Genomic DNA, 19305 nt, shown 5'->3' on the forward strand with positions numbered 1-19305 from the left:
GGAATCATGGAGGCCCACAAGCCCACTGCCACTCTAACACAAACACTCAAGGATTAAAGACCCCATTCCCACAATACGCAGAACCAACATGGTTTACAAAATACCACAAACATCACGTTGGACAGACAGGAAGGAAACTAGCCGTCAGAATACATGAACATCAGCTAGCAGCAAAACAGCATGATGAACTCTCCTTAATATCGGCACATTCAGATAATGAAGGCCATCAGTTTAACTGGGACAAGGTAACCCACAGTAGCCCAAACCAAACAGACACACACCGGAATTCCTAGAGGCATGACTCTCCAGCCATAATGCAATCAACAAACATACAGAATTGGACCCCGTATACAAACTCATACAGAACAAAACCAGAAATGACACTACTCACCATTATGGACCAGACAGTATAAATTCCAAGTGGAGTAGAGCAACATCGCTTCATCGGAGGCTTCACTGATGTTACCTAGCATGGCAACAAAACGTCTGAACAAAAACAAGCCAGCTCGGTGAGTAAGTCAACAACCTCATCCATGACCCAAGCTACAGATCTTTGCCAAAACTTTAATTACCTCAGTGCTTTGACATTTTCTTGTCTTCCAATTAACTAAGGGTTACTTCGTTGACAGATTTAAAACCATTCTCTTTACTTTGCAGTATTCTTCGCTCCTGGGCTGAAAAGTGAGAAATCACATTCACACCACACAAACAGAAAACAATGACCATTACCAATAAAAGACAATCTAACCACTGCCACTTGACATTCAATGGTGTTGCCATCACTGAATCCCAACTGTTAACATCCTGGAGATTACCACTGACCAGAAACTGAACTGGCCTTGTCATACAAATACAATGGCAACAACAGGTCAGAGGCTAGGAACACTGCTCTGAGTACCAAAGCCTGTCTACCATCCAAAAGGCTCAAGTCTGCAGTGTGATGGAATAGTCCCAAATTGCTTAACACCAGATCCATACAGTCACTCCACCGATGCACAGGAGCAGCAGTGTGCACTATTTACAAGATGCACTGCAGTAGGTCACCAAGGATTTTTATACTGCACTTTCCAAACCCATAACAACTTGTACTTATAAGGGCTGAAAGATATATGCGAACACCAGCATCTGCGAGTTCCCATCCATTCATTATCCTGATTTCAAAATATATTGTTTCATCTTCAATGATAATAGGTCAAAGTCCTGCAATTCCTTCCCTAACAGCATTATGGATGTTGCATCTACAATAGATAAATTGTAACAGCTCAAGATGGCAGCTCACCATTACCACCACCAACTCAATGGCAACTGGGATGCAAAATAAATGCTGGCGTAGTCAGCAAAACCCACATCCCACAAGTGAATAAACAATACACTCTTGCAGCCACTCTACCCTGCCCCACAACGCCACTCTTGCTCTCCCACTCACCTTTACAGTGACACCCCACTTGCACCCTCCTTCACGTGGCTTCCTTCACTACGCACATTCCACTTGCAGTCTCCTTCGCCAGGCACATCTTGTCGGGAGCCTTTGTCCTACACACCCCTCACAACCCTATTGCAGTTCCTTCACACCCCACAACATTCATGCAGCCTCTTTCACCCCTCATATTCCTCTTGCAGCCACCTATTACTGCCAACTTCTCCCCCTTCATACTTCTTAGTCACTTGTGCCCCCTCATAACCCACATGCAGCCTTTATCATGCCCTCCTGTGCCTCTCTTCCTCCACTTTCCTGACATCCATCCTTCAGCCACCACCTCCCCACTTGGACCCATCTTGCAGCTTCCTTCGCCCCGGTCACACACTTCGTAAAACATCCTTCTTTCCATTCACACCCCTCTTGCATCCTTCACACTCACACACCCTCATAGCCTCCTTCTACCCTCATCCATTTTTTGCAGCTTCCTTTACCCACCACACACCCTTTTCAGCCTCTTTATCTCTCCCTAAACCCACCTGTAGCCAAATCCTCACCTTACAGTCGTCCTCCTCTTGGAACTCAAATCCAGCACAACAGCCCTTCTGGCTCTCAAATCGATGTCCGGGCTAAAAGGTCTTGCATCCTGACCACTGGTGGTCCCCCATCCCAGCCCTCTCCAGGTCCACGGCTCGCTTGGCCAACTCTTGTCCCCACATCTCAGATACCAGCTCCTGGCTCACAGCAAAAAAGTGTTCCCTGGTAATTCCCTCATCAATAGCAATGACTTCTCCAGTGGCTCATTGCTCCTCCAATCACAGATTCTTTCTCTCTCTAGATTGTTGCTGATAAATCTTTCAGCATCAAGCATGAGAGAGATCCAACCTTTGACTGGAGGAGCAGCCATTCTCTATTTCTACCTCTTGCCCCATTGGTCACTCCCGTATCTTTCCCTGGCGATTTGGGGTCTTCCAGGTATGAAGACATCAGCCACCCTATGAACTTTGAACATCTGTCTGGGCCACATACCTGACAAATGACAGCAATGTCTGGGACTGATATGATTGACCGTCCAACAAGTTCAACCATGTTCCTTTGTGCTACGCAAGAATGTGCTAAGTACAGCACATTCCTTGATGCCTACTTATTTCTCCTTCATGCCAAATGCTGCCTTGCAGACAGTACATCTCACCTCTGGAATTCAGCTCTTTTGATCAGATCTGAAACAAGGCTGTAATGAGATTATAAACTGAGTGTTTTGTGGAATGCAAAGAAATCACATCTGAGTAGGTTGTTGCTGAGTAAATGCTGCTTTACATTTTTGGAAACCACTTTCAGTGGTTTGCTGATTGTGAGAAGAGACCGATGGAATGATAGTTGGTTTGATTGCATCTGTTGTGTTACACAACACACTCTGAACAATTTTCCACATTGTTGTAGCTGTACTGGAACAGCTTGGCTTGGGTCACTGCTTGTTCTGGAACACACACCATTACAGGATGTCATCACGGCCCAAAGTCTTTGTTGTCCTCGGTGCACTCTACCATGACGAGATAACCTCTGGTGCAAATCGACTTGGCTGAAGACTGGCATCTGTAAAGTCATGGACTTCAAGAGAAAGCTGAAATGGTTCATTTTCACAGCACATTTGGCTAAACATGCTTGCAATTGCTTCAATCTTGTCTTTTAGAGGGCCTGCTTAATTCAACAAAGAGTCAGGGTAAAGATGTCAGTTGTTTGACTGATTCATCATCATTCATGACTGAACGTGCTAATACTGCAGAACTTTGATCTTATCTGCTGGTTTCAGGAACATGTAACTCTGTCTTCTATTTCTTTGCCTTTTTTATAGCTTTACCGATTTTGTTCCTCAGTTGGGCATGCCTGATACTGCTCCTGCACACTTTCATACACACCTTGCTGAGCCAGGTTTTACCTCGTGACTTAACCATAGTGGTGGAATAACGCTTACGGCAGGCAGAGAGATTATGGTGAAGCACCATTGTTACATTTGGTCAGACCTACAATGCCTCATGGATGCTTAGTTTAGAGTTGCTTGAAATGTTCTGAATCCGTTACACCTCACTGGTAAGCTGGAAATCATCAGTTAAAAAGTCTTATAAAAATATGCCAAATTCCTAAATTTGCCTGTCATTTAGATCTCGATCAACAAAATATGGACCAGGTTTCTGAACTTAACAAGGATTACTATTTATTACAAATAAACAGATTCTAGCCGTAGATAAATATAAACTGTTGTCATATAGATCTTTCGCTTACAATTCTAATCCCCTTCTAAATCTTGCCCTGTACACGTATGCAGACAGACACAAAAACATTTGTGTTCTGGGTGGAGGGGAAGACTGAAGACAGTTCAATGGTCGCTGTCCACAGGGTTCACAGAGACAGAGACAATCACTTTGGCTTGTCAATCTCTCTTTGCAACTGTTATTCACTCCTTTTTGGGAAGCAATAGATAAACATGCCATCATCCTGTTAGATCATAGAGCTGCGCTCTTGTGAGAGAAAAATATGACTGGCGGTGGTTTAACCTGACAGTCACCATCACTCTGACGAGAAAATGTTGAGAGGGAAAGTCAAGTCCGTCATGGTAACCTCAGCTAGTTCGCGAATTGAACCCATGCTATTAGCAGCACTCCACATTACAAATAAGCTGTGTAGTCAAGACAGCTGATCAACAACTTCTAAATCTCCTTTAAATCACCTGCACCTTACGTTAAAACTTCTCCCCCCTAAACTTTCTCTGTCTACACTGTCTAGGTGGTCTCCTTGGCCATGTTGGATCTGATACCACAATATCTAACTGTGAGTATGACTATATCAAACCATTGTTTGACTAATCTGTTGAAAAGCTATCAAAATTTTAGAACAAGCTCCCAGATATTATAAGGAAAATTTTAGAAGTTGATCAGGCTGAGTATGCCTTGGTTTTATCCTATGTTTGGTTGATCCCAGGTAGTCTATCCTCAACTCATTTGACTTTTCCAGTGTGGTTTAATACAACTGTGTAGGTTATCAGATGCTTTCACAAGGCAGTGAAAAAATCACATTGCTGCAGGTCTGAAGTTGCAAACAAGCCCAAACACAAAGAGGTTCTAATTTAACACTACACATTTTGAACTTCATTTCAATGCCATGTGTCAAAATAGTTAGATTTACAACTATTAAAACAAGTTTAACTTCGGCAATCCATTAAGTGAATGCAACAAAACACAAGTTTACATCAAGATAGATTGATGAAGAGGAAAATGTTTTATGTTCAGAAGGCTCGCATTTCAGAAATTGCAACTGGTTTGCTAACCAGCTCTCTAATCCATAATTCACACTTAGTTGTTTTCTTCCCCTTAGTATAAACAAGTTCAGTGTAATCAAGAAACAGAACATATTCTTATAAACACTCAAACATTTGTTAATTTAAATGCTTGCTGCTTTTTGGTATAGCTATATTGCTAACAAGAAAGAAAACTACTTGGTTTTCTAAATAAAAAAGGCATTTATACAAATTTAAATCTCTCCCACACCGCAATTGATCTTCCAATATGGTGTAACTACCAAGATTTGGCAACTACACTGCATGTTTCAATTTTAGCTTCCACAAAGCTCCTCTCTAACAGCTTCAAAGAAGCTAACAGCCGATGAAATTCTTGGGATAAAAGACAAAATCTGAATGCTTTGCTATTAGAAACTTAAAAGAACAAGGAAATATACTAGCGACAATTTTAAAATGTTTTGAAATATTTTTCGACAAATAAAAGGCCGATTATCTGAAACATTTATCTACACTATTTTTATTCAAATAAAACATTTTCCAAAGAAGGTGCGCATCTTGTTCTGAACTTGGGATGTTTGCACATATCCAAAATGTTTTATTAATTCTAAAAAGTAGTGTGCTTTCACACTTTTTCCAATTAATTTTTGAAATATGGCATCACTGAGCCCAGTATTTATTTATTTCTTCTCAGTTGTCATCAATTAGGTGATGATGGAGCTGTCTTTCTTATAAACTAGGGTAACAATTAAGTAACAATTAATACAACCAAGGCACAATCAAGTTTTGAAATTGTGAAGTTGCTCTCACAATGTTGCTAAATCTTGACTATGATTCTGGAAGGAATGACAGTATAAGCCTGAGTCAAGATAGAAGCAAGCCTTTGGGGAAGTTTGAACATGATAGTATTCACTTTCTGCTCATTTATCGAGGTGATTGAATTTGAAAACTTAGGAGGCACAGCCAAGAAAAGGCATGGCAAATTGTATTTGTGCTTCCTCCAGACAGGAAGCACTACAGCTATTATAACCTTGTGAAAGGGTTGGATTTTAGATTAGTAAGATGCCTTTTACTGTGTTCTGGATGGTGTTCAGCATTTAGTGTTACTACTGTAGCACCCATTGAAACAAATACAGTGCATTCTAACACACTTGATTTGTGGACTGGAGGTCTTGGAGATGCTTATGATGTCAGGAGATGAGCACTCACTGCATATGCACAACTTCTGATCGGAGTTTCTGATCAACAGTGATTGCATGTAAAAAAGGGAGGTGGTTCAACTCTTCCTATTTGGAGATGGCCCCTTTCTAGCATTTGGAATGATAGCATCTGCAAGTTTGAATGATTCCCAGATCTTGTTGCACACTGACAGACTACTTCACTAACAGAGGAATTATGAAAAGAGCTAAACACCAATCATCTTAAATCAGCTCCATTCGTGGCAGAGGGAAGGTTTTTAATAAAACTAAAGGAAATCATGCTGCCATGGAGTAATTCCGGTCTATGATAACTGGCAGGCAAAAAACCACAATTATGCATACCTGTGAAAGGCATTACTCTCGCTACTTTGACTGTGTAAATGTAGTGTTAAAGTCAGAGTCAAACAGCATAGAGACAGGCCCTTCAACCTTCCACGTCTATGCTGACCAACAAACACCAAATCTAGAACTGCGCCATCTCTAGTAGGACAATCTACATACTAGCACATTCGTTCTCCAGAATGCACTTTAAAAATTCCATTTTGTCCAATCCTTTTATACTAAGATGATCCCAATATCAAAGAAGCCATTTGGCAATTCTACATTGAAACCTTGCGTAATAAAAGATCCATGTACATTGTAAATGACAAGCATTTGCTACATTTAGTAACTGCAACATTGACTGCAACTTTGTTATACTACCTAACATTTCTTCCAATGTTTCAAAATGTTTGTATGAGCGAGTAAATCACCTTGATGTCACATAGCTGCCATTGATTATAATCATGTGATCTGACAGACAGTGGGATATCCAGAGGGAAAAGATCTTCAATTTTAGTGTGCTTTTGACAATAAGAGAGCAATCAAATAGCTTTTGCCTTCTAAGTCACAGTTATATTGCCACGGCACGTTCATATAGTGTGACTTTGGGTGTGAATGAGACAACATAACTGAGTAATAAGATTACATCACAACATCCAAGCACATTAAAAGCCAAATTGTGATATATGCATCATTAAATCATTTCACACTGTTTCAAATTTAATGCAAGTACAATACAGCTAGTTTTAGAGTACAAATGTGGCTTCCAATCATAAGTATTTAATAGGCTGTAAAGTAAAACAGAGCAGACTGTTGTCAAAGGTGCTATACAGATGCAAACTTTTTTTAAAACCGTTCAACAGGAAACTGAACTTGAAGCGCTCATGTAATCCAGTGGACCGCAGAAAAAGGACTGATTCTATTTTAATGTGAGAAGTCAGAGATTCTCCACTATGCTCTAACTTTTTTTTAGAAAGAAAGATTATAGAACTGAGCTGTACACTGCAGAACACACTGAACAGAGCAAAGTACCAATAACAGTTTAGTTCTAAACCTGTAAGTTGTGCTGCATACACTGTAGTTACAGATCAGTAGCATAATGTAAATGGAACCAAAGTGAGAAGAAAGCATCAAGCAGAAACAGGTGAATGGGAAATAAGGAATCTCCTTAAGAAGAACCAAAACTGTTTTGGCAAATGTACTTCAAAAACGTTCATACATTTACTTCAGTGTTTTATTTTAAGAAACAACTTTTGGGCTAAAATGCACAGGTGATAATGGAATATAATCTTTTAGAATACAATACATCACTTTCTTAATTAGGTAGTTTATTTAATAAATGTGGGGCTCAATCTAACTCAGACAAAAACGGAACTTGGTAGCTGGCACTGAAGATTGTACGAAACTGACTTGAAACAATTAATCAAATTAATCATTTTAGAGATATTCTGGTTTACTGGATTTCACAAGTGATATGTATTTCACAGTTAACAATTTATTTGCAAACTATATCCTCTTGAAGGAGTGTGCCCTACAGAGACAGAAACTTCAGTAATATTTGCACATGATCCATTAAAACCATCTGTGCCCAGTCCAACATTAGGGGAAAAAAGCATCTCTACTTAATTGAGAAAACAGGAGGAAGCATAAATTTTACTGCCATCAATAATTTCAAGCAATCCTCATACAACTTTACCGCACCCCCACCAGCTGTGGCAGATGGTTTTAGTTACGGTTTTTGCCACATCTGACCCCTGCCATTACCTCACTTCATTTGTAGGAAAAATGTATGATTGTTTATAAGCTGAATAGTAAAAGATTGGCCCTAAAAATAACAAGAAATGGTCTATTAAAACTAAAGAAGAACTACAGTAGCAATAAGGGCCTCTTTTATAGTAATCTGCAAGATTAATTGTACCCCTAAGTCTGGTGAGGTAGTTAAGTTCAATACATACATTTTGGCAATGCTTGTCTAGTTTACATAAAAGTAAAAAGAGTATCACACAAACAGCAATATGCTGCATACAATATTAACTCTTAAGGGACGGTGACGGTGATCCAAAACACAGCAAGACCATAACTTCACATTACAGACACCAGGAATTCTGAAAAAGAACTAATCCAGTTTATTCTTCTATTACCTTTTTCCGAAGGGATTGCTTCAGTCACAAGGACAGCCTGTTACAGTATAAATATCATTTATATAGTTCCCTACACAGGTCAGAAGGGGTGTTCAGCTTCCTCTTCTAATGCCACCAACAGGAGATGCTATTCAAGAACCTGTGAACCCAAATGGAATGCAAATTCTAAAAGAAATGTGGTGTGAGCTTCAAAGGCAAGGAATCTCAATGCTACTTTGACAGTAGTTATAATTTTGCTGTAAACAGACATTTAACTGAGACAATCCAAATCAGTGTTTGTTTTCTGAATTTCAAGAAGCACATCAGGGAAAAGTGAAAGGATATCATTTCAGGTGCAGGTGTACTCAGCCAAAACGCAGCTAAGTGGATCCGAGTCCACGAAAAGATCACCAATGATCTTACTGAATGGCGGAGCAGGCTCGAAGGGCCGAATGGCCTACTCCAGCTCCATGTTCTTAAAACATACTAGAAAAGTCACATTAAAACTATTGGTTGATACAGATTTCTCTCCCAGGTGTGTTATGAAATGTGTCAGCAAGAAAACAAAGTTATGAACTGGAATTTACATCCGTAATGTAAGATAGAGGACTGCATATCATTAGTAATTTCTCACTGAAAACAGCAACATTGAAATAGTTTACACTAGCCCAAACCCAAGGATTATTCTCAATAATATTAAGCATACAAAATAAGTATCTTTCTTAAAAAATGACTATAAATACTTTGCGGGCAAAATCTATATGTAAAGTAAACAGCTTATTCTCCAACCTATCAAGATGGAGTCAGGTACTGAACAACTATCTACCCTAACTCCAAAAATTGCTGATTCAAAATTACTAATTGGTTTATAACTAATTCTTCATTAAAACTATCCTGATTTAGGGAAGAAAAGTTAAGTACAACAGACTTCCTGGATAGAATGTGTAGCATTAATCAAGCTTGTGGAAAGAAAATCAAGATTATAAAAAAAAGCAATGGGAAATAGATGGAATGCAATAAGCAATCGAGATTCTTATTCTTAGCTCAAAAACTATTAAACTCAAGTAGTGGGTAATGTGATCTTCTATTTGAGACTTTTCCATAAAACCAGAGACTCAACTCATTACATTTTTCAGCACATTATTAAAACAAGTTTCCATGAAAAATTAATACCATGAAATTGGGGCAGCAGTTGGGAAAGGGGTTGTGGACAAGTGAAAACTTTTTCCTGATTACACACGAAATGTTTTCTTGCAGAGAACAGATACATAATACTTACTAACTCACACAAGATGCAAGTTAAAGGATGTTCAGCACCTACATGAATGACCAAGGGTGTTTGAAGCTGAAAGCAAAGTTTTTAAAACAAAGTCCTAGTAATTGTCAACCAGCAGGCAACTTTAAATCAGGAATCAAGTGGCTGTAAATGTATTAATTACATGGAGATGAGAAAAGGTTAAAAAATTAATTCATCATGAAATAAATTTTATTTGTTAAATTTATAACACAGTAATTTAGGGATAAGTTGAGATACAACAAATTCAGAACCCATAAAAATATTTGCAATTTTGCAGCTACTGTAGTAACATTCCAGTTGTACATTATAGTGCAGTTATCTCAAAAATATTCCAAACAAGCACCTGGGACTACATAAATTAAATTCCACCTCCCTAGTCAGAAGTGAATCTTCATGCAGCTGCATCAAAGTGTTTGCTCCATGGCACCAGCTGGAACTTAAACAACCGATGGGTGTCTGAGACCATCCTCATAATTGGCAAGTTTAGAATACACCATGATAGAGGAAGTCATTCAACTGGGGGAGGGGGGTTAGGAGCAAAAGAATAGTGGTCACTGATCATAGAACAGTGAGGGGGAGCAAACATTACTCTCAGAATCAAGACATTATGTTTCCTACTCAATGTCAGAGTTTGATACTTCAGTTCAGGGCTAGGCAGGGAAACAAGACGGGATTGGGAGGATCCAGTTGTTGCCCATGTTTATAGCAAGGACGAAGAACAAGGAAAAAGAGGTCCTGCTTTGAAAGTTTGGGTGGGAGGGTAGGGGTGTCAGTCAGCTGGTGATGTAGAGTGGCACCAGCGGCAGAGAAACGGGTTCCTGCAGTGCAGTGGATGTGCTCCTACCTTTGAGCCTGGAAGTCCAGGCTCAAGTCCTACCTGCTCCAGAGATGTATGATAATATCCCTGAACACTTGTTTAGACAATGTAAAGAGGCACCAAATTGAGCAACAGAGCCTCCAGGATAATCATCTCTGGATCAGTACCTGAGCCACATTTTAACTGACAAGAGGGTACACAAAATTAGCAAAATGAATATTTGGCTCAAAGACTCATGAAGAAAGGAGTTCCTGTTTGTGGGGTATTAGCGTCATCATGGCTTTGTTGGTTAAAGCATCTGTCTCGCAAACAGGAGATCCTTGGTTCAAATCCCCGGAGTACCTGTACCTTACTTGGAGTAGGCAATGGCCAAAGGATATTATCATTACCATGGTCTCTGGATCAACTGTCTCATGTTCTGGGGATCATGGTTCAAATCCCACCATAATAGTCCGGAAATAAATGTTTAATCATGACCATGAACCCAATGCCAACTGGTCTTTAGGGGAGCAAATTGGTCATCCTTACCTAGTCTGGGCTATGTGTGGCTCTAGACCCACAACAAAGCAGTCAACTCTTCCTAATTACCCAGAGGGCAGTTAGGGATGGAATAACTACTGGCCCAACCAGTGATACTCACATCCCATGAATCAACTCAAAAAAAAAAACTGGTATTGTTGCTACGAAAAGTAGGCCCTGTCCTGAGCCATGGATCGAGCTCATGCAGTTGTAGCAAATCAAGAGTGGCACAGTGGTTAATGCTGCTGCCTCATAGGACCAGGGAACCGGGTTCAATTCCAGCCTTGGGTGACTGTGTGGAGTTTGCACATTTTCCCCGTGTCTGCATGGGTTTCCCCCAACAGTCCAAAGATGTACAAGTTACTGAACTGGCCATGCTAAATTGTCTCAGTGTTCATGGTTCTGTAGGCTAGGTGGATTAGCCATTGGAAATTCAGGGTTACATGGATGAGGTTAGTCTGGGTGGGATGCTCTTCCAAATTGGCTACAAACTCGATGGGCCAAGTGGCCACTACTTGCACCACAGGGATGCTATAATTCTAAGGGATTACGTGTGTTGTCGATAAAGAATAGCAAGTAGATGTACGGTATTTGGATTTGCAGGTCAGAAGGAATAGAAGCTAGAGAAGGCCACTCAGTGCCTCAAGCACTGCCTGCTACTCAACTATGATCATGGCTGATTTGTCCAGGCCTCAACTTCACTTTCATGCCATTAACTATAGCTCCTAACACTGATTTTTGAAATATCATAATCTACCACTTGTTTAAATATGTAGAGTGATTTTGTCCCCACAACTCTGAGGTACAGAATTCCAGACATTCACTAGCCCTTTCACAAAAAAATTCCTTCACATCTCAGCTTTAAATCAATATCCCCGTGTTCAGTAACTATGTCCCCAAGTTCAAGACTCCCCCAGCAGTGCAAACTTCTAAACATCTATCCTGTCAATTCCTCTCCCTCTCCCTTGCCCTCACCAATGAATCATTTATGTTGCACTAAGGTCATCCCCCAGGCTTTGAGTGAAGATTTGCAGCTCGGGTGCTCTTTGTAGTTGGTGGTGTGTTCGCCAAGCTGGGAGGTTTGATAGCATGTGTTTGGTCCCCTTACCAGGTGACATCCTCAGTGCTGTGGAGCTTCCTGTGACGCGCTGTTGCCTTGTGCCAGTTCAAATTCATACAATCTGGTTTTTGCTGCTTCCGGTAGGTGCCAATTCCAGATGTGCATCGTAACAGTCGGCATATCAGGTCTAATTCAATGTGTTTGTTGATGGGGCCCGTGGATGAATGTCAAGCCTCCTAGAATTCCCTGGCTACCCTCCGTTTGGCTTGTCCAATGATAGTAGTGTTGTCCCAGTAGAAAGTAAAAAGTAAAACACACCTCAGAACTGACAGCCAGACTACTTGAACCGCTAGGAATCATGACAGCACACAAATTGGTAGCCACACAAAGACAGCAACTGACTAGGGTTAAAAGACCCAATGGATATCATGGATAGGACGAATGTGGTTTACAAGATACCATGTGGAGAATAAACAGAACACTACACGGAACCAACTGGCAGGCAACTAGCAATCCACATCCATCAGTACCTAAACGGCACCACCAGATGTCCTTTGTTTCAACACACAAGAAAAACCGAACTTTCAACAGGGACAACACTGAAACATTGGACAAGCCAAACAGAGGACAGCCAGGGAATTCTAGGAGGCTTGGCGCTCATCCAATGACTCCAAACACAGAATTAGATTCCATACACTGACCATTACGATGCACAGATAGAACCGGCACCTACCAGAAACAGCTAAAACCAGGCCTTTTCAATTGAAACTGGCACATGACAACAGCGCTTCATAGAAGGCTCCACAGTGCTAAGGATGTCACCTAGATAGCAGATGTTTCATCTCCTTTCAAATCTCCCAGCTCAAACACACCAACATGTAAAACTCGAATAAATAAAGGCCTATCCTGTTTAGCTGTTCTTCATAAGATACTTATCCATCCACGGAATCAGATAAGCAACCCCCAATACCATCTTAAATGCAGGGAATAAAAACAGTACATAGCACTCCAAGTAGAGCCTCACAAACACTCGGTACAGTTGTAATGAGATATCCCAATTTCTGAACTCCAATCCCCAGAAAAAAATCCCATTTGCCTTCTTAAGTACTTTTGCACCTGCAAGCTAATGCTTTGTGTTTCATGCTCAAGAATATTCAGGTCTCTCTGTATTTAAGCCATCAGACAAAATGCAACCTAAAATGTTATTGGCAAAGTAGGACCTTGTCGTGTAGGTTAACATGATAATACGGATAGCAGGTTGGCTAGCTGGTAGAAAAGACAGAATGCATAAACGGGTCTTTTACGGACTGGCAGGCTGTGACAACATGAATCCTGTAGGGTCAATCCGAGGCATTCTGTCATAGAAAATTAGGTGACAACTACATACAACATAATTCTTTCACTCTGCAACATCGACTCGGATCCGTCTATCTTGATGGGATCTTTCAGCCGATGAAACTGTTTATGAAAAATAACTGTCCATCCAGATAACAATTTCTATTGAGGTAACACCTTGAACACTGAAATATATCATGCAACGCAGCATAGAAGATGATAAGAAACCAACTTTGGTCATTTGTCCTGCTAAGACTCAAAAAGTCACAGAGTGGAGCTGGAGGAACACAGCACATCAGGCTGCATCAGAAGAGGAAAGTTGATGTTTTGGGTCAGTACTTCGTCAGGAATGGGGAGGGGGAAGTGAGCTGGGAAATAAATAGAGACAGGAGGGGTGGAGCCGGTAGAAGGTAAGTTGGATGCTGATAGGTGAATGCAGGCGGGGTAGTGAGGATTAGGTCAGTGGGGAGGGTAGGGCAGTTAGGTGGGAGAGAAGATGCACAAGTAGTGTCAGGTCAAGGAGGCAGGGATGAGATGAAGCCAGGGGTGGGGGAGATCTTGAAACTGGTCAATTCTATATTCTGGCCATCGTGCTGTAAGGTCCCGAAGCGGAATATGTGGTGGTGTTCCTCTAGTTTGCATGTGGTATCATTGTGGCACTGGAGGCAGCCCAAGATGGACATGTCAACAAGGGAGTGGGAGTTAAAATGGTTAGCAACCAGGTGTTGTTGACTATAGCAGCCACAGCGCAGGTGCTTTGCAAATTGGTCCCCAAGTCTGCGCTTGGTCTCACCAATGTAGAGGCGGCCACATCGGGAGCAATGGGTACCGAAGACCAGAATGGAGGATGTACAGGTGATCCCCGGTCAGATATAGAAAGCTTGTTTTGGACCTTGGACAGAAGTGAGGGAGGCGGTGTTGCGGTTGCAGGGAAAGGTGCTGGTTAATGGGGGAATATGGAGCAGACGAGGGAGTCATGAAGTGAGCGGTCCCTATGAAAGGCAGATAAGTGTGGGGACGGAAATATCTCTTTGGTCATGGGGTTGGATTGTAGGCAGAAGTGGCACAAAGCTGTCCACTCCAACCTCAACCTCATCAAACCTGCGGATAAGGGAGTACAGTAATGGTATGGCACACTGACCTCTATGTCGCAGAGGCCAGGTGCCAACTCTGATACCTTCTCCTACTGCCCCCTTGATTATGATCCCACCCCTGATCACCAAACCATCATCCTTCAGATCATCCATCACCTCAGGAGACCTCCCACCCACAGCCTCCAACCTCATTGTTTCCATAACCCCATACTGCCCATTTCTATCTCCTTCCCAAAACCCACAAACTTGACAGCCATTGTCTCTGCCTGCTCCTGTCTCACTGAATTCATCTCCGCTTAGCTTGACTCAGTTTTTCCCTCGGTCCTGGAACTCCCCACTTACATTCTGGACATTACCCACACCCACCACCTGCTCCAAGACTTTGAATTCCAGAGGCCCCAACATCTCATCGTCGTCATCATCATGGACATCCAGTTCCCGTACTCTTATATCACCCACACAGACAGCTTAAAAACCCTCTGCTTCTTCCTCTCCCACTGGCCCAACCAGTCTCCCCTTCACCGACACCCTCATCTGCTTAACGGAATTGTCCTTACCCTCAACGAGTTTTCCTTTAACTCCTCCCACTTCCTACAAGCTACAGGGATAGCTGTGGGCACCCCATGTGGGCTCGAGCTACGCCATCTTTGCTGGATATGTCCGACACTCCCTCTTCCACTATTACGCCAGCAACATCCTGCACCTCTTCCTCTGCTACATTGACCACTGTATCGGCGCAGCCTCGTGCTCCCCTGTGGAGCTTGAACAGCTCACCAACTTTACTAATACCTTTCCACCCAACCTCAAATTCGACTGGACCATGTCCAATACCTCTCTTCCTGGAACTCTGTTTCCGTATCCAGTAACCTTCTCAGCACCGACATCTATTTCAAACCACTGACACCCGTAGCTACCTGGACTACACTTCCTCTCATCCACCATGCTGCAAGAATGCAATCCCTTACTCCCAATTCCTCCGTCTCTGTTGCATCTGCTTCCAAGATGGAGTGCTCTATTCCCAGATATCCCCCTACTTCAAGGACCACAACTTCCCCCTCCACTGATCAAAAATGCCCTCAGTCACATCCCTTGCATTTCCCACACTTCTTCCCTTAGATCCCCTCAGATGTCCTCCCCCAAACAAAAATAAAAACAGAGTCTGAATTTCTGAAGAAGGGTCTAGGCCCAAAACATCAGCTTTCCTGCTCCTCTGATGCTGCTTGGCCTGCTGTGTTCATCCAGCTCGACACTTATCTCTGACTCCAGCATATGCAGTTCTTACTATCTTAAGTCTCCCTGGTTCTCACATACTAACCCACCAAACCTCCATATCCAGCATATCATCCTCCGCGATCCACAATCCAAGCCCACCAAAGAGATATATTCCTCCCCACCCCTATCAGCCTTTCATCAGGACTGCTCACTCTGACTCCCTCATCCACTCCATATTCACCACTGACCCCACCACTCCCGGCACCTTTCCCTGCAACTGCAAGTGGTGCTACATATCGTTCCATATCGGACAGGGGTTCACTTGTATGTTGTCCAACCTGATCTACTGTACCTGTTGCTCTCAATGTGGCGTCCTGTACATCAGCGAGACCAAGCGCAGATTCGATGACCAATTCATAGAGCATCTGTGCTCTGTATGCTATAATCAACACCATCTTCTGGTTGCTGACCATTTTAACTTCCCCTCCCACTCTTGTTGACATGTTCGAGCTAGGCCTATTCCAGTGTCACTAAGACGCCACACGCAAACTGGAGGAACAACACCTCATATTCTGCCTTGGGAGCTGACAGCCTGATGACCAGAATGCAGAACTCATCAGTTTCAAAATTTCCCCACACTCAGTCTCATCCCATGTCCAACCCTCCATCTCATTCCTGCCTCCTGAACCTGACACAACTTGTCCCTTTTCTTTCCCACCTATCCTGCCCACCTTTTCTACTGACCAATCTCCACTGCCCCCTACCTACATCCACCGATCACTATACCACCTACCTTGCCCCAGCCCCACCCCTCCTCCCTCCATTTACTTCCCAGCTCCCTTCCGTCTCCCCAGTCCTGAAAAAAGATCCTGAATCGAAACATCAACTCTCTTGCTCCTCTGATGCTGCCTGTCCTGCTGTGATTCCAGCAGTTTTTGCTATCTCCAAGTTACCAAAGACGTGACTTTTCGAAAAACCTTTCAAGGTGGCAAGCAAGAGATTTTTGAGAAAGGTGAAGGTTCTGCTAAAAGTTATGGTTTGGAAGAAGGAGATTTACAAGCAAGCAGAGAATGTGAATTTACAGAAGGGAATGCAAGATTGCAGAAGGCTAAAGGGCTAGAGCAAGAGTATAGATGGTTTTGTAGAAAAAAAAAATCAGTCGAACAAAACAGGAAACTTACACAATGCCTGGTTCAGCTTCAACAACCAGAAGGGGGAAACAGAATTAGTAACAGGGATGCAAAGGTTTTGGTTAGGGGCTAAAAACAGGAGCAGAAATCACTTGATAAAAGTGTAATGTTAGATTGATAGCCATGAAATTAAGAGGAGTAAGAACATCTAAAAGTGAAAAAAAATTAAACTCAAATGAAGGATTCCACCAGTTTGTTTATTTAATATTGAAGTGATATTTATTATTGCAAGTGCTGGTTTGTCTAGATAAAAAAAAATCCTGTTAAATCCAAATCAGACCTCTTTTCTTACGATATTCTTATGATTTTCAAGAGTATTGTTGCTGCAGATTTAGTCCAATTACTTTTTAGGGCATCAACATTTCAACTCAGAACTCTTCACAATTCCTAAGCTCCAAAAGCATAGGAGGATAGGCACCAGAGTTTAAATATCACTCAAAATAAAAATGTAGCTGTTTAGACACATCAGTAATAGCTATGATCATGCCAATTAGAGGGCTTGGTTATGGTTATGGCTGGAAAAAATTCCTTCGCTCTGAAATGAGCTAAAGGACTACTCTTGCATTAGAAACAGATTAACTACAGTAAATGAATCATTGTTTTGTAAATCAAGAGCCGATTAGTCATCTTCATAAGGTTATATTTTACAACCGAAAGTCAAGTCAGCAAACAAAAAAAGTTGTCTTAAAAAGAAAGCTTAAACCTGTATTAAGCTAAAACAGTGTGTCATATCAACTATTTAGCTATCCATGTGTCTGGAAAAATTCACAATGCAGTCACTGGAAAGGTTATAATTTTGCTTTTATTTCATATGCCAAAACCTATATTTGTATTAATAGCTAGACTTGTGGTTATGATGCACTCAACAACCTACCAATTAACATATTACGCAAGAAGTGGCAGCTGGTCTTTGGCAATTGAGGCAGTAGCCACAGGAATGAAAACTGTGTGGAAACATTTTCCACTAGAGGTCACTGTTGAATCTTTTTCAGAAGAAAATCACAATTGTAGTTTTTGGAGTTAATGGTGTACACCTAACACCCTACTTCTTTAAAACATGACTGGGAGGCTCATGGAACAACATTCAGGTGAGAAAAGAATTTGTGTTTCTGCTCACCTATTGACAGTTTTGAACAGGTTTCAATTTAGCTCCTGCCGAAGGAGTCAAAGAGCAAATAAATACATAAAAATAACAGAGATAATGGGAACTGCAGATGCTGGAGAATCCAAGATAACAAAGTGTGGAGCTGGATGAACACAGCAGGCCAAGCAGATGCTGCTTGGCCTGCTGTGTTCATCCAGCTTCACACTTTGTTATCTTACTTAAAAATAACTATGTTATGCAATTAGGGCCCGTAACTTACAGTAGTTTCGTAAACCCACCAACAAATTCTGGTGGCACAGGATGGGAAACAACCAAATCCAGCAGTAATTAACGAGGCTTTCATCTGGTACTACACTCGTAAAGTTAATGTGCCTTACTTTTGTTTTCAGTCATGTTGGGAAACAGAATTTGTTTTGGTTTGCCTGCTGTTTCTTGACCATCAGTGGTTAGCGCTGCTGCTTCACAGTGCCGGGTTCGATTCCAACATCGAGCAACTGTCTGTGTGGAGTTTGCACATTCTCCCCGTGTCTGCGTGGGTTTCCTCCGGGTGCTCCGGTTTCCTCCCACACTCCAAAGATGTGGCGGGTAGGTGGGTTGGCCGTGCTAAATTGCCCCATAGTGCCCACGGACGTTTAGGTCAGGTGGGTTAGACATGGGAAATTAGTGGAATGGGTCTGGTTGGGATGCTCTTCAGAGGGACTGTGTGAACTGTTGGGTCAAATGGCCTGTTTCCACACTGTAGGGATTCTATGATTCAATGTTAGTTAAGAGTTAAGGGGTAGTAACAAAATTAGCAAAAGTGGAAACTGAAGATCTGAAACGAAAACAGAAATCCAGCAGGTCTGACGTCCCTCTGGAGAGAAAGCAGATTAACCTTTTATTTATTTACATTGCTGGCTAGGCAGCATTTATTGCCCATCCCTAATTGCCCACAGGGCTGTTAAGAGTCAACCACATTGATGTAGGTCTGGAATCACATTTAGGCCAGGCCAGGCAAGGAAGGCAGTTTCCTTCCCTAAAAGACATCAGTTAACCACATGGGTTTTTGCCCGACCCTCGACAATGGATTCACAGTCATCATCAGATTCTTCGTTCCACATTTTCATTGAATTCAAATTCCATCATCTGCCGTGGTGGGGTTCAAACCCGGGTCCCCAGAATGTTATCCCGGGTCTCTGGATTAACAGTCCAGCCACAATATCACGAAGCCGCTGCCTCCCCCTAATTAACATTTCAAGTTCAGTGACCCTTCTTCAGAACCTGTAATGACATTGATTTGCTCTGCATAGCTTTTTAACATTATGTGCTCCATTGGCCAGTCTCTAATCAT

General features: G+C 42.0%; 1 protein-coding gene across 5 annotated transcripts in view; it reads right to left on the reverse strand.

The window, feature by feature from the left end:
- kifap3a (kinesin-associated protein 3a) overlaps positions 1-19305 on the reverse strand; it is a 209501-nt gene that overhangs the window by 81566 nt on the left and 108630 nt on the right. For 3 of the 5 annotated variants that reach the window (XM_059647844.1, XM_059647845.1, XM_059647847.1), the window contains exon 11: positions 392-466. The exons of the other annotated variants lie outside the window; for them this stretch is intronic. In XM_059647844.1, the coding sequence (XP_059503827.1) occupies positions 392-466 (75 nt within the window). The remainder of the gene's footprint in view (positions 1-391; positions 467-19305) is intronic. 5 annotated transcript variants of the gene reach the window in all.

This window comes from Stegostoma tigrinum, chromosome 8 (assembly GCF_030684315.1).
Source record: "Stegostoma tigrinum isolate sSteTig4 chromosome 8, sSteTig4.hap1, whole genome shotgun sequence".
In the NCBI taxonomy this organism is placed as follows: domain Eukaryota; kingdom Metazoa; phylum Chordata; class Chondrichthyes; order Orectolobiformes; family Stegostomatidae; genus Stegostoma; species Stegostoma tigrinum.